This window comes from Rhododendron vialii, chromosome 2a (genome assembly GCF_030253575.1).
Source record: "Rhododendron vialii isolate Sample 1 chromosome 2a, ASM3025357v1".
Classification (NCBI taxonomy): domain Eukaryota; kingdom Viridiplantae; phylum Streptophyta; class Magnoliopsida; order Ericales; family Ericaceae; genus Rhododendron; species Rhododendron vialii.
This window is the reverse complement of record NC_080558.1, coordinates 21082637-21098360: the sequence shown is the minus strand read 5'-3', so window position 1 is coordinate 21098360 and position 15724 is coordinate 21082637. Positions and strand designations below refer to the sequence as shown.

Sequence of the window (15724 nt, the reverse complement as noted above, 5' to 3'; positions counted from 1 at the left end):
TGCATCGAAACAAACGAATCTGCAGTGTAGCATATGGATTATGGATTGAGCCTGACCGGAGTGCTACAAGCAGGTTCAATAGTTCTAATTTAGATTTTTTGGGAAGAATTTGTCATAGTCTAAAGAATTGTACCACTAATTTTGTAGGTAGTGCCATTGACACGGGTCATTTACTAGTATATATATACATATATTTTGGGTTGGACTTATAGTTTTTTTATTTTTTTTGGTACTTTATATTTGTTACTATATATACATATATTTTGGGTTGGACTTATAGTTTTTTTATTTTTTTTGGTACTTTATATTTGTTTGACACGGGTCATTACTAGTATACATATACATATATTTTGGGTTGGACTTATAGTTTTTTTTTTTTTGTGATACTTTATATTTGTTTGCCCCATAGGGTTGCCCGAGCCCAAGTGCTTGTGGGGCTTACCCCGGTCAGGGGCCCGCTTTGGTAAGGACTTAAGCTTGGTAATACATGTAATATTTGGGACGGTCGACAACATGCCTTAGGCATTAGTTGAGGACATGGGCTGGATAAATAAGTTGAGCATCTTCTATCTGTAAGGGTCAGGATGAATGGAATCCTGAGAGTAAGAACACATATAGGAAAAACGAACAGGGAAAACGAACAGGGAAAAAAAAGCTTCTCGTAGCCCCGGCCTGCCTCTTGAGGTTGGGAGTTCAACTCTCGCCTCTTCCCCCTCACCCCTTAAAAGAGCACTCGAGAAACAATATACAGCATTCGGTGAATCATGCCCATGATTGTTTATGTTCCAACCTACTCTTGTTTCTGCTTCAGTAAGCCCAAAAATGGCAAACCGGAGGAGAAGTAAGCAAAAGAGTGCTCGAAAGATGTTACTGCTCAGCTGCTCTGATGAAGAACCTATTGTGGAGATCGGAGGAAATGCAATGATCTGCAAATCGCTTCGAATTGTTTCTTGATTTCTGTTATGGGACATGCCGACCGCGGACCATAACCATCATCTAATTTTAGGATGCTGTAACTGGGCCTCTTTTCATCGCCATCTGTATTACTGTTTACATTTCCGGATCTTCAACTGCTCTTTTTATCGATCACGGCCGAGTCTTTTGGGGCCAAACCCATTTCCTGCATCTGATGTTCAACAGAAACCAGGCCAGTCTCTGCAAGAAACCTGCATTAAAATTCAAATCACAACCCATAAGCTAAACCGTGATGGATCGGGGGCGGTGGGGGGCGACTGCACCGCAGAATTTTAAAAAAAACTGCATATCATATTAAAAGTTTCTAAGATAATAGCAAATTATATGGTTCGCACCACACAAAGTATAAGAGCCCACACACCCAAGTTGTAATCCTGAATGAGTCCTGGGACTACAATAGCATAGTCAAAGTTTTGACATCATTTCGGCAGGTGAATGGTTGCATGAGAGAAGCTATGAGGAGGCGGTAAAGCCTTTTTATGCCCTTTCGCAGCCTTGAAAGGTCAAAGGAAAAGACATAAAAGGGAAAAAAGAAAACTCCACACATATAAACCTTCATTTCTTAGGCCAAACCCATTTAATGCCTCCAAGAAGTCATTTTAGAAAATCCAAGATGCAATCCCAAAAGGTAATTAAAGGTATCACTCTCCCAGTCTCCCTTGTATCATCGGATGAAATGTAACTCGAAGAAGAAGAATATGCAAATGAGTAATTAAAGGCCTAAAGGGTAAGAGTGGGATGATAAGGCAGCACATTTACTGCGAGCATAAGCTAGAATTTTGGATCATCACCATTTTTAGGAAAAGAGAAGAGCCGCTAGGTGCATCATCAGGACAGTCCAAAACTAATACAAGTTCCCAAAAATGCTAATGGAAAAGAATGGAAGCAAAGCATGGTATATAATAATTGGGTCAGACATCCGGACTGTGTTTGGGGATGCAAAACCCCGAGAATACAAGTTTCTTGTATTTGGAACCTTAAAAATGAGAATCACTGTTCATCCTTAACATGTCCAGAAAGGAGCTAATGTTTCTTCAATCACAACCTATTTTAACAAGACTACAAGAGCAGTCCTACATCAGTTTTATTAGGCATGTTTAGAATACCAAAGTACATATCTGAATTCATTTCCTTGACGTGACTAGGGTTGGACACTCGGACCAGCCACAGGGAATCAACCCTCATTGCATGGTTTTTGCCAGTTAACACTCTTTGTAGAAACGGCTGATCCACCCCAAAAGCTTAAGCCGATAGGTGGGACCATGGGAGAACAATTTGGGGATACATTGTCAATTTCGGGTGGGAAATGCTTACTTCACTATATAGTAGAATGTATATACAGCGGGGATTCAGATTGGAGGAGGATAATAAGAGTGCAGATACTGAAAGTGATGTAGTTAATAAGGGAGGTTCAAACCACCAATCCCTTCTACACTACCTTGCTAGGAGTAGACCTGCTGTGGGCTTCTGGCGGTATTTAGTCAGGTTTTTCTATCTGCATCTATCAAAGACCCTATCGTGTATAGAAGGCCCTTTTTCAGATATGCCCCATGTAGTACTCGTCGTAAAAACCTTTTCCTCCAACCCTATTAGGTGGACAGGTCCCAACATTATCTTAACTATTAAGTAGCCACTCCTTCTATACGAAATCTGAAATAACTGAAACTCCATACTAATAATTCAATAGCAAGTTATAATGTAAATAATAAACCAGAGAGACAAGACACGAGAATTGCGTGGAAACTACTTAGGGTCTAAATACCCTAAGCATAAAACCACGGCCTAATCCTACCATTTTCCAATAAGGCAAAAAGGTTTACAAGAGATAACAAGTTAGGAATTACCCACAAACCCTTTCAGACACCTAACTCCACCTCTTGACATAGTACTCCGTACCCCTTCGATTCAATGGACTCCAAAAGCTCCAACGTCTTGATCCAAATTAAACCGGCACTGAGGAAATTAAGAAAGGGGCCATGCAGTCCAACAAGGAAATTACTTGCAAATCACTTGAACTATTACATGTGGACCAACTAGGGATCAACTCATGAGTGTTTGCAACTTTGCATTGGAATAGGACCCAAGTACAGTGGTATGTTGTAACACTCCAATCCAACTGTTGCCCTTAAGTGACCAATGCCGAAAAGCAGAAACAGACAAGGCCCTATCCCGCCCAAGAGGGGTTAGGGAAGCCCTCTTCTCACCCATTTCTAGAGAAGGCACATTGAAGATACCACACCAACCGTTTCTCTTCAACTTGACCAACAGGCAATATCGATATATTTGCCAATGTGCATATACCCATCCCCGAATGAGTACTAAATGACTCTTGAGCATAACTGCATAACTGTATGGGGAATGAGGCGAGACAGTCAACGTACAATAGCAATTTCCCCTCCTTACGACAAATGTTGGGTTGGTCATTGGTTCATGCTGTTCTTGACTATCATTGCTTCCAACTTTCCCCTCACTTGAACTTTTATGTTCCTTAAGGTAGAAAAAAGTTCAATAATCTAGGACCACCACGTTTAACTTTTGTCCCAGTCATTTAATGTCTTCCCCCTACTTTGGACTCACCTATCTACTAGGGAAGCAACAAGCCCCCCTGATGAGGTTAACACGTGAGACATCGGGTTCTATGTTATCCATCGTGGGAAAGCATTGGTGGATGAGACCAAACCTGAAGCTATGGTCGAAGACCACGGAACAATAACTTCTTAACATGGAGTTAATTGACCATCTATCATCCCATGTGTTGCGCCTCTGTACTCCAACTTGGAAACTCCATGCCCTAGTAGTCAAAGAAACGAAAAACTTAGATTCCAGCCTTCTCAAGCATAGTCTCAGACTCTCAGCAACTTACTCGCTTACTGCTATTTTCCCTTTTCTAGTCAGAGAACACCTTATGCATATTTAAGTCCATACTCCTATTTAGGGGAAAAAGGTTTGGATTCCATTTGTTGGACTTGGAATATTGTTACCCCAAACAACCGAGTCCAAATGGCCAATGATATCGACCCACTAGATTTTATTGTTACCACTTCATCCTGAATTGAGCACTTATGCCTCCATTAGAATTTAGACATGCAATCCACCCTCGCACAAGGTGGTGTGTCCCTTGTAAGAGAGCAGCGATAAGGACCTATTGCCTATTGTCACGGCAAGCTTGGTTTAAATAGACAAAATTCATTCATTTTAGCCATAAAATTTATCAATTCCCACGAATTAGGCAGATAAAATCAGCATTACCCTCTCAAGAGGCCACCATGTGTTGTCTGGAACTCGGATCTTTTTATAAAAGGAGCAAAAACGTGAACAGCTGCACCGCGTCCTAAATCGTGGTAACTAAGGGCTAGGCTTACATAGATCACCGTTTTAAGATGTGCCTCTTGGCCCTCTTCTAAGTTCTAAGCCATGATCATTCAGCAAAATGATATCGCTTTCTTAGTTTCTATATTATTCCCAATGGCCAACACAAGTCCACGAGCATAGTAATGATTTTTTCCCCATTCTTTGTCCTTCCAAAACTCTACTAAGACTCTGGTATCTCTAAACTTCTAACTTACAATGTTTCAGTTTCGGAAAAACTTAGGGGAACGATATGGATTACTACATTCATGGTTACGGAACGAAGGTGTACCATTTTTTGAAATGCACCATTCGCGTGTTGAATGCAGCTACTTACGCATGTTTCTGTTTACAGGTGTTTTGATACACAAGTTCACTTACAACAAAAAATGTAAACCGATTACGCAAAGATAACTATTCTACCGAAAATAAGAATAGGTTTCCCCAGCAATAGGGCAACCCTAATTCAGATCTATTCTACGCAAGTTCGTAAACATTCAATACATAAAGGTACACAAGTTTATTCATGGTAATAACCAACAAACACCCATATTCAACTTGACCACGACCCACAAATATAAGCCAAATACAGTTGACTTTACTGAAAATCAAAAGGTACCTGGTGAGAAGAATGAAGAGAGTCCCAGTAATTAGAACAAGCAATGTGACATGAAGTATCAAACCAGTATCACTGGAAGAAAATGCCAATCCAAGCATAGCTGCTAGACACAGACCCAACATCAAGAACGCAACTTTCAGGGTATTCCAAGTCGGACCCTGATATCAAAACAGCAGAGGATCAGTACTTAGTTATTGGGCATATCAGATAGTCGTAATCGGTAGTTGAAAGAATTCTACAGACGTTAACACCAGGTGCTAGGGCTCCAAGTAAGACTGCTTTTGCTGATGATACGTCTTCTGGATCAGATTGATTGTTCTCCATGAGGATTTGGTTTGGGGGATCTGCAACTCCTGGTTATGCGGAGAGAGAGAGAGAGAGAGAGAGAGAGAGGTCAAACAAATTTTAGGACAGAGTTGAGAAGGTATCAAACCGGTGGACTCGCACGGGCTTAGACTGGTTCGACACGGTACAAAGTTGGCATGGTTTTAGACGAAATGAAATGACATCATTTTTTTTTTCCAACAAACTCGGTAGATGGGCCGATACAGACATGTCACAACACAATTAAAATACGGCACAATTATATAAACAGACTGTTATAGTAGGCATGAAACTAGATGGACCAATACACTGGCACGGCACTATACGATTAAAAAAAGGCACAACACTATTATGTAAACGGACTGGGCCGGCCTGTTTGAGACCTCTGGTCGAGACTTGAGAGTAGGCCATTCTTACTGGCCCAGAACGAGAAAAAGTGGATAGTTCGAGCAGGCTAAAGATCCGATTATCCGGCCCAACTAGAAATGCCTTTTTTTTATTATTTTGATATGCTTGATTTTTTTTCCCTTGTCCTTTTTCCTTTTCATCTGCACCAAACAGATTTTCTTTTTTGGTCTTCACTAGAATTTTTGCAATCTTCATAAATGAAAAATTAAATGAATAACGCAATTTTTTTATTTATCTCAAATAGATAAATTAAAAAGCTATAGTATACAAAAGTGCACTAAATTATACCCTCTTTTGATACTCTTTTACTACTATTTTTGATACTCCCATCATAATAAAATGTCCATGGGGGACAGAATAAGTTCCTCAAAGTATTTGTAAGAACAAAGTTAATTTTCTATATGTGCTTCAATTGGAATATCTCTTCAACAGAAAATTAGAAAACAAATAGCAACCACAAAATGCCAAATAGAGACTAAGATCAAAATGGAACACAAGCACACCAACTGATCATCATATGTGCCATGGAATTTCACCCCTAACCACAACTCATCTGTTGAGATGATCAGTCGGTTTGGATCTCCAATTAGTTGTTGGGCAAGTCCACAGCTCAAGAATGAACTTCGGATATTGTTTAGCTGATATAGCAATCAGCTGTAGAGAAGGAACAAAAACTCTCATCCTAATCAAATAGTAATTCAGCAAATTTGTTGTGTTGGAGAATAAGAACCACTTTCAGAGTTCATAGGCAAATGAATCATTCACCATAAATTCAGTCCAAAATATATAAACCTGTCGGACGGAGGGCTGGCTGCTAATGCACGACGGAAGAATAGTGCTACCCGGTGCACTCCACCGGAATTAAATTTCAACCTTTAAAATAGCTGTCAATCGGACTCCTAAGATGGATTTCTGATTGGTACGTACACAACTTTCTAAGCTTTCTTTAAATTGGAGATAAGTTTTTTTTTTATTTTTATTACTCGGTGTTCACTATCCAGTCAACTGAACTAACTTATCTAGGAGATCAATCCCACCATATGCGGTGGGGGGCCTTTACATGGGACAATTTTATCTTCCAACAAACGTTTATTTGATCAAGCAAGAGGATGATAATATAAACTTCAATATTTAAAGAAACTAAATAGCGTAAGAGCTGAGAGCTAACTCAGTTGGGCAAGACTTTTGTATCTCACTAGGAGGTCAGGAGTTTGAGTCTTCTCACCAGCTTGTGGGTGTTCTTTCCTTTGTATTTATTGGAGTTATTTCTCCCCTAAATGGGACTTGTAGTTGAGTGATCGGTTTTTAGTGACTGTGGTCTTGTTAGATCCCACATCGGCTACTTGAGGAAGTAGTGAATGGTATATAATGTAAGGCCGACGAACTATTGTATAACTTGTGATTAGTCTTTTGAGCCACGTAATTAGGCGAATGGTTAGCATGTTAGTTGGCGCGGGTCGTTACAGGTGGTATCAGAGCTTGCACCAACTGAAAAATGTTGGCACTACAACAAATTATACAATTTCCGACTAAATTTCCCGACTAAAATAAAATAAATTTAGTCGGCAATTTTTTACCAATTACCGACTAAATATAACATAGTCGGTAAATATTTTCATATTTTCTAACTAAACATTCTTTAGTCACTAGTGTTAGCTTTTTGCCGACTAATAATAAATTTAGTCGGCAATATATGCATTTTTCACCAATTTAAATAACCAATAAATCAAATAGATTTCCCGACTAAGTAATTTGGTCGGGATTTACATGTTGCTGGTAAATGCATCTCTCTCTCTCCCTCTCTTCCCCCCCACCCCCCCCCCCCCCCCTCTTTTGTTGTCCTTATAGAATTGAATGTAAGGAAAACCATGAGGTTCCACTCTCTACCTATATAATGGGTAAAAGAAGCTGTAACTTGTAACTTCTTATTTGGGCTGTATTTGGGCAGTCAAAAAAGAGTGTCAAAACTTGTTTAAAGTTGAACCAAGAAGGGGTGGTTTACCAAACCAAAAAATACCCATACAAGTTAAAATGACCCCTCTCTCCCCTGTTTCGGGGGTGCATATGTGTCCCTTCGCCCCTGCAAAAATGACTGACTCTTTCCTTCTAGTACACAAAAGTAGAGTATGAGGAATAATTACTTTTGTTGCATATTGCCTAGTGAAATGAACTCTAGACTTTGGGAAATGGCAATATGTTGATTAGAAATACCAATATGCATTCGTATAGGTTCAGGGATCATTGTCTTAGAAGCAGATTTAATGTTTGTCGTATACTCAAAATTAGGTCAGCATTATGTGGCTACCATATTAGTTTTTCATTAACAAGATCGTTTCAAATCTTATGGTTATTTCTACAGAAGACTAACCCTACTACTACTTTTAGAAGTGGGTCATGAGCAGAAGAGGGAATCATATTGTAAAAATGCATTTCACACATGCTTTTGGATTTTTAAAATGCTGTTGGTGTCATTTTTGTGATAAAGTATGCAATCAAAGTTGTGTTTATCCATTGATTGGTTTCTTGTTATATTCAATGTGGAAAAGACAAAGCTACTTGACCAGTGAGCCTCGTAAGAGTTATCATAAACAAATACAGATTGTCCAATTTGAGCTGCTAGTGTTTGACGGTGGCCTCATAAGTCATCCACATGGGTTAATTGATTCTTTGTCTGTATTATGTTTCCATTAAGCTGACTGATAAAGCATTAGAGGATCTTTTTGGTTTCATTTATGTTATAGTAGATGTATTCTTCCCCTGCTATGTGAAGTTCAGATGAACCTTTTGGCTAACCAAGTGCACACTTGGTTCATGTCATTACTAGAGCATTGTTGGCCTCACCGTATTCTGCTCAAATGGAATATGCATGTTTTGTGAACTTCCAATACATTATACATACTGCCATCAACATATACTACATACTTCTTTTTTACTGCTGCATTATACGTGTTGTAAGTTGTGTGGCTCTAATCTTATAGTTATTTCTGTATGCATAATTATGTCAAGATAATTTTTCGTTCTGGCTTCTAATTAGTTAGTATTTACCATGTTTTGTAGTTGGAGATTGTAATTTTTCGTTCTGGCTCCTGTATAGGGTATGATGGTTTTTGCTTATGAACAGTAGTGTCATTGATTTTTTTTTTAGTTTCATTTGTATATGCCAAAGCCATCTCCTTGGTTTGCTTGTTCTTTGTTTGAGCTATAAAGAAGTGCAGTACTCATCAAAAACAACAAAACCTTACGAGTTATTTCTTTCTTAATTGAATCCATCGAAAAAATGCTTTTTATGTGTTTGTTTCTTGACCTTAGAAAATGACCAATGCACCAATTGGTCTCCCGAGAGTTGCATTTTTTTCTTACTTGATATGTATTTGTGTGTGTCTCATGTATATTCTCAGCCCCTACTGCTCATTACTCATAGGTTGGAAATTAGAAGTTCAACTTTTTTTTTTTGCCCATAAATTTAGTTCTTTCTGATCCAGTTAAGGAAATTCTAGTATAACTGTTTTCTAGCTGCATTATCCGTGTTGTAAGCTAAAACCATGTTGTAAATTGCGTGGCTCTAACGTTACAGTTATTTTTTTCTTAATTGAGTTCATGCCCATAAGATGGACTCAATTAGCTTTTTTAGCATTAAGAGGCACAATGTCAAGATAGTTTTTCGTTTTGGCTTGTAGTTAGTTAGTATCTACATATGTTCATGCTTTGAGCAATGAGATACACGAGTTCATAAATACTAATGGTGGATTGTTCTTTTCTTTTTCTTTTTTTACAGATCGACGCTTAATGGAGTATCCCGCAGTTCTACTTTTGGTTATTGACTATGAAGATTAAAGTTGGATTTTGGCTGTGGACATGCTTGGATGTTTTTAGGTTATCCATTTGTCGAGGTTGAACTTTTTAGTATTTTGCAGTCTACGGGTTTTTATCAAGCTTGGATTTTTTTTTTTATTTCCCTCTCATGGTTGGACGTGTTGTTATTTTGCGTTTTAGGAATTTGAATACAAGTTGTTTTCTAAGTATTTGGTGGACACCTCTATTTATGGAAGTTTGGATTTATTTTTTGTAATTTTATTTTTACTAAATACATTATGTTTTGGCAATTTTGTGGATGTAATGAAAATGGAGAAAAAAGGGCGCAACGGGAACGTTGCGGTCCAAGTGGGAGAGATTGTTAGATCCCACATAGGCTACTTTGAGGAAGTAGTGAATGGTATATAATGTAAGGCCGGCCAGCTACTGTATAACTTGAGGTTAACCTTCTGAGTCACGTGGTTAGGCGAATGGTTAGTAAGTTAGCTAGTGTAGGTCGTTACAGGTCTTGATAAGCTTATTTATATTGTTGGTTCTGTTATTGGGCTTAGTTATCTCTTGGAGTCTCACACAATGGATGTAGTCTTCTGTGATTTGTACTTCATACATGATGTAATAATCTCTCGTACCGATTGGGAGTAAAAAGGAGAGTGTAAGAGCCTGGTAATTAAAGATAAAACATTGAGTAAAATAAAAGTTAAAAATCCCAAAAGACCCTCCTAAAGAGGAGAAAAAAGTTGTGCTTCCTAAATAGCCCAAAAATCAAACAAAACGGCAACCACCAATCCTCACATCCGACTTTCACTCTCATCCTCTCTCCTATCTCTTCCTTTCGACGGAAATTATGTCATTTGACCAGAAAAACAACATAAAAAAAAAATCTCCCTCTCTCTCCATCACCCCCCTATCCAACCTTGTGAAATGGATTTCCGGTTCTGGATGACCCTCCTCCTGGCGATGGCCGTGATGGTGGAGCCATCGGCAGTTTACGGTGGAGGTGTTGCAGCTGATTCTCAGCACAGTCCATTAATGCTTTCGCATGGCTCTGCTGCGTGTAACGTCGACCAAGTTGGGGATCGCGTCGTCAAAGCTGAGGAGACGATGGTGGGACGGTCCGAGGGCAGCCGAAGAACGCTGGCTCAAAGGCACAGGTTGATCAGCCTCAGAGTTTTCAAGAAGAACCACATACCCTGTCACCATCGCGGTCTGTCCTACTACGATTGTTATCTGCAGGGGGGAATATGACCAGTTATTAAATACTAGCTATGTGGTTTCTCTCAAAATTTCCCATGTAACTAGCAACGAACCAATTTGATGATCTTGTAAATGGAAATCTATGTTATATGGGATTTAAGTGTGTACGTGTATATGCTTATATAAGTGTGATCAGGTCCATCAAATAGGGACACGGTAGGAAATTAAACATCGATCCATTCCCTAATATAATTTGTTCTTTCAGAATAATGTGGTGTTTACAAGGCGTGACAACATTTCTTCATGTGTGATATGGTAGTCGTCGGTGTAGTTTGATGTTAAACTCTTAAAATACGGAAATGTAGCTCTATGTGATTAATATGATTTGATTTGTACCATATATTCTTCGAGCCTCAAATTTGAAGAGAGAGAGAATCTTAAAACGAATTTCAACAGTTGAAATATGTGATGGATGCACTTTACGAGTTGTAAGTGATCGAAAATTATTTTATCTTCTAATGGGACAATAATGGAAATGACTTTTATAAACGAACCACCGAGAATGATTTTGTTCACCGTGAACATTAATTACCCTTCATCTCATTTTGGTCGAACAAAATCATTCTCACGAACCACCCCATTAGGTCTCAATATTTTATCTAATACAAAGGACAGTGATGCCTACTCCCTTGTATGCTGGTGAACAAAACACACGACATTTTTCTTTTAGTACTTCGGAATTTCAATAAAACACACGACTTTGAGCATGCATGTGATAGCTGATCACGAGTCAACTCAAAACCTTAAATAAATAATAAAGGAGGTAAAGAAACACAAATATCTAGTTTTACTGGCTTGTCAACCGATCGGATTCGGTGAGTTCATTCTATATTTTTGCTACTTTTATTTCGGTAATTTTGTTCGTTTATTCTGAATTTTTGTTGGATTCACATTTTAGTTTTTTGGATTAAACATCCATCTCGACGAGAAGAGTGTAAAAAGTAAAAAGTAAAAACTTATTGTCAAAAGCCAAAAAAAAAAAAAAAATCACTAAAGACGAAAGTTGAATTTTTTTTTTGTCTATAGTGTCATTTTATATTAACATTTTTCAACTTCGGTCCACATTTTCATACTTTTTGGACTTCTCTTGTGGAGACCTACGGTTAACTTTAAAAATTATGACGAAAAGTTAAGAAAAATTATGAAAAATAAGTTTTACTGTACTAAATAATATTGAAGACAAGAAATGTAGCATGAATTCGAAATCTAACTGCAGGCATACTAGGGTCTACGCGAATCCAGGCTTTTCGGGAGAGCATGGGCGTCACTTGACTGGTCCAAGCAAACGCCGGGCTCATAGGTGAAAATCAAGGGGGAAAATGATGACCAATGACGTGTTTGATAATTAATACCCGTTAAGGATATTTTTAGCATTAATAAATGTTCTCAGCATGTCCTTGACGGATATTAATTATCAAAAACACGTTCTGGACTATCATTTTCCCAAATCAAGGGTCATGGATCTTGATGAGGCCCATTGGGTTTAGTTCTTCCGAAAATTCGCACGGCATAAGCGTAAACGAGAGCATACCATTGAGGACAGTTGCAACAATCCTCATGTGTACCGTGCATCGCGACGTCGGGTCCTTCACTAGTATCCTTTTTCAGCTCATGATTCTCTAATGGTTTTGTTTGTAGGTGCTTGGGGAATTGATGTTCTCTATCGATCCTCATGTTTAGTAGCTTTTGCATTCCATTTGGGAGGGTCTGATGTTTTTCATTTTGTTGTTTGTTTTGGTCTCTGCTCTGACCATCTCCCTATTTGGCTTGTTTCTTGTAGTTTTCTCGCACTTTTTGCTGCAAATGTACTAATTAAGTCTTCATAGTCAAATTTTTTCACCAACTCTTTCACGATGGATAATATAGCCAATCCATTTAATCTTTCTTGAGATATGGTTGATCGACAATAATTTTTGATCAATTTTAACTTTGAAAAGCTTATTTTCCCCAATGCAACTGTAACTGGTATAGTCAACAATATACCAATCTACCTAATAAAAGAGAATGGTGTGGGCCTCCACACAAGTTAATCCAAGGGTTGTGATTGATTTTATCCAATGGTTGAGAGTTATTCTTCCAACTCTATTGAAGTTCCATCATTTTTTTCTAAATTGCAAAAATGCCCTCTGTTGTTCTGTTGTCATTGTCCGGGTTCTCTTCACAGCCGTAGGTTGCTTAAATTCAAAATTCAACTCTCGCTCTCTCTCTCGCTCTGTGGAGTAAGCTGAGGACACACACACACACTCTCTCTCTCTCTCTCTCTCTCTCTCTCTCTCTCTCTCTCTGTGGAGTAACCACCGTCCACCGTCAATGACTTTACTTCCTCCATAACACTCCTCCTCGATCGTTGTCGGTGGTTTAATTGCGGGCATAGAGACCGCTTGATTGTTTTTGACTGGGAAGGCTTTACCTTTGAGAGGCAGAGAAGGAGGTTGCAGCCACCATTGGAGCTGTACACTGCAGCAGCTGTGGAGGTATTTTTTGTTGCCCACCATGTGTTTGTTAAAATGCTACCCAATGCTAAATGGCAGTGAAGTAGTTTGTAGGAATAGGTTTCTTGCTCAATTGATTGCCGGTCCAATTTTTTGGCATTGATCGATTAAATACTACTACTTACGAAAGAACAGAGAGAATCCGGACCATTTTTTTTGTCAATTCTGTTTCGTGGGGAATTCTGTTTCGTGGGGATATCTCCATTTAGCCACACGACATTGTACTACGAAATTGAAGTGGTTAGAGTTGATTTTATTTTCATTCTCTTTGGCCTTGATAGTTGTCAAATGTTGATATGCTTTAGTTCGCTGGAAGTTTTGACTTTGTAAAGACTAGCCTTACTGAGTGAATATTAGCTTTGCCTCTACCAGGTGTACTTGATGTGAACCCGAAAACAAGAACCCTTTTCGGTTTTGGTCCTGCCAAAAGAAAATCTGCCTGTAAAGCCATAGTTCAACACGAAATCCTTTCAGAAATCTCTCAAAATAAGATGAGTTAACACCGTCCCACGCCATGTCCTCCTCCCATTTTACTCCATTTAGCACCCAGTTCACAAAAACAGTTGTTAACACTTTAGAAATCAAGAAATCAAGAGAAATGTAAAAGGCAGTGAGGTAGTTATCTGATTTCGGTATTTTTAACTTGGGTTGGCTATGTAGAAGTAGTTATCTGATTTGCGAATAGGTTTGCGTCGAACCGATTACCAGTGCTTCTAGAAAAAATTCGGTCGCCGAGTCCATTCGAACCACATCGGTGAAGTTTCACTTTTTTCTTTGAACCACTTCGGAGAAATTTCACTTCTTTCGCCACTCTGATTACCAGCGCTTCTTGGAATCTTGAATATAATGCCCATTAGAGCATATGGTTTCTAACATCGAAACCTGTTTCCTTTGGTTTTTAGGTTCCCACCTCTATGAGTTTTTTTTGAGGCTGTGTTCCAGTGAAAACAATTTTACCCTAACTGTCGTTTTGTGTTCCAGGAGCAATGGAACTTTCTAAAGGGAAAGGAAAGGCCATCTATGTAGCCAAGGGAAAGAAATTAATGCTGGATGGTGATTTGGAGAAGACTGTAAACTTTAACTCTCCATTTTTCATTTTCAATTGATCACTATTCTTCATTTCTTCATTTTTCATCTACCTATTGATCATTGTTCTTCATTTTTCATCTACCTATTGATCATTGTTCTTCATTTTACTGTCATCTACCTATTGATCATTGTTCTTCATTTTTCATCTACCTATTGATCATTGTTCTTCATTTTACTGTTGCATATATGTATGTATAGGTTACATTTCTTCGAGAAAAGAATGTTGGCGTAGTGATCCGTGATGAGCGAGAATTTAATCAGATTCGCATGCATGGGGTATGCCTATTAATTACATCTTGATGTTTGTTAGAACATATATTCTGGAATATTGTTAATCTTATTCTTTTCTTAAGGAAAAGGCAAAGGAAAAGCCAATTTGTGGAGGTAAAGAAAATGCTGCACCTAAAGTGGTATGATTTTGTACACATTCCTTCAAGTTTTCATTCTCTTTTTTGTGGGACCAGTAATTTTTATTGTCTAAACTCTATTAAAAAATTTTGAACTTTTATTGTCATCTTACTTGATAAAATCTAAAGTTATTTCATCCACTGTGTAGGCACCAAATGATAATGTTAGATCAAAGGCCCAATGCATTCAACCGAGGCAGCCCACATTCTTTCCGTCTTTAACACCAAGTCGTCGCCGACGTGCATGCCTAGAAGATGGCATGTCTATAGAAATTCCTACAACTGCACCAAAGCGAGCAATGGTTTCACATGCCTTTCAGACATCATCAGTTGTGGTACTTCCTAAAATACCAAATTTGATTTAAAATTTTTGTACTTTTAGAGACATCTTACTCGATATAATGTAACGTTATTTCATCCACCGTGTAGGCACCTAATGATAATGTTAGATCAAAAGCCCAATGCTTACGACGTGAACGAGAGATTTATATTTTTATAGAAAGCGTGAGCATGAGGAGCAGTGGGTGCCTTCAAGAAGGTAATACTCTCAATTCTTCAATTTATATTTTCCAACATGGTCGTCTTTAAGATTCCTATGTTCTTATTAGAATGTATAGACTTCTAGCTATCATACTGCAGTGGGCATGAAGGGCGGTATCATGGCAAACTTTGCGGCCAAAGTTGTAGACATTGGATGAACAATTAAGGCACGTGCATGTTTTTTTGCCTTTGTAGTATTGTGGCATCATTAACAATGACTAGCAGCTTTCATATTTTTCTTGGTGGAAGTTCAAATGAATTACTTGACTGAAATGATCAGGCCACCTAAGTTAATAGGATACTATGATGCACGGACACGGACACGGACACAGACACAGACATGGACACGGAGACACGAGAATTCTAATCTAAAAAAATGGGGACACAGACACGGCGGGGGACACGCTGCTAGCGACCATCTCAGGTCAGTGCTCGATTGGGGTTTTTATTATTTG

At 38.5% G+C, this 15724-nt stretch overlaps 1 protein-coding gene and 1 long non-coding RNA gene across 3 annotated transcripts; one reads left to right on the top strand and one right to left on the bottom strand.

The window, feature by feature from the left end:
• Positions 1 to 529: 529 nt before the first annotated feature.
• LOC131316535 (uncharacterized) lies at positions 530 to 5417 on the bottom strand. 2 transcript variants are annotated; one of them, XM_058345937.1, is made up of 3 exons: positions 5186 to 5417; positions 4943 to 5100; positions 530 to 1166 (listed from the first exon to the last, which is right to left on the bottom strand). In XM_058345937.1, exons 1-3 carry the CDS (start codon positions 5264 to 5266, stop codon positions 1067 to 1069), a joined length of 339 nt encoding a protein of 112 aa, XP_058201920.1. In that variant the 5' UTR covers positions 5267 to 5417; the 3' UTR covers positions 530 to 1066. The 2 variants fall into 2 exon arrangements, with proteins under 2 accessions (XP_058201920.1, XP_058201921.1); XM_058345938.1 differs by having other exon boundaries at positions 1026 to 1166; positions 5007 to 5100; positions 5186 to 5403.
• Positions 5418 to 14519: 9102 nt separating this feature from the next.
• On the top strand, positions 14520 to 15211 carry LOC131316352 (uncharacterized). The gene is made up of 3 exons (XR_009197075.1): positions 14520 to 14598; positions 14676 to 14732; positions 15159 to 15211. It is a non-coding gene; the product is annotated as an uncharacterized LOC131316352 (long non-coding RNA).
• Positions 15212 to 15724: the final 513 nt, after the last annotated feature.

Excerpts from the sequence above, each read along its gene's own strand:
- LOC131316535 (XM_058345937.1), bottom strand. The coding sequence starts at position 5,266 with ATGGAGAACAATCAATCTGATCCAGAAGACGTATCATCAGCAAAAGCA. Across the intron at positions 5,101-5,185 it reads CCCTAGCACCTGGTGTTAAC|GGTCCGACTTGGAATACCCT; the intron begins GTCTGTAGAATT and ends TTTTGATATCAG. Across the intron at positions 1,167-4,942 it reads CTCTTCATTCTTCTCACCAG|GTTTCTTGCAGAGACTGGCC; the intron begins GTACCTTTTGAT and ends ATTTTAATGCAG.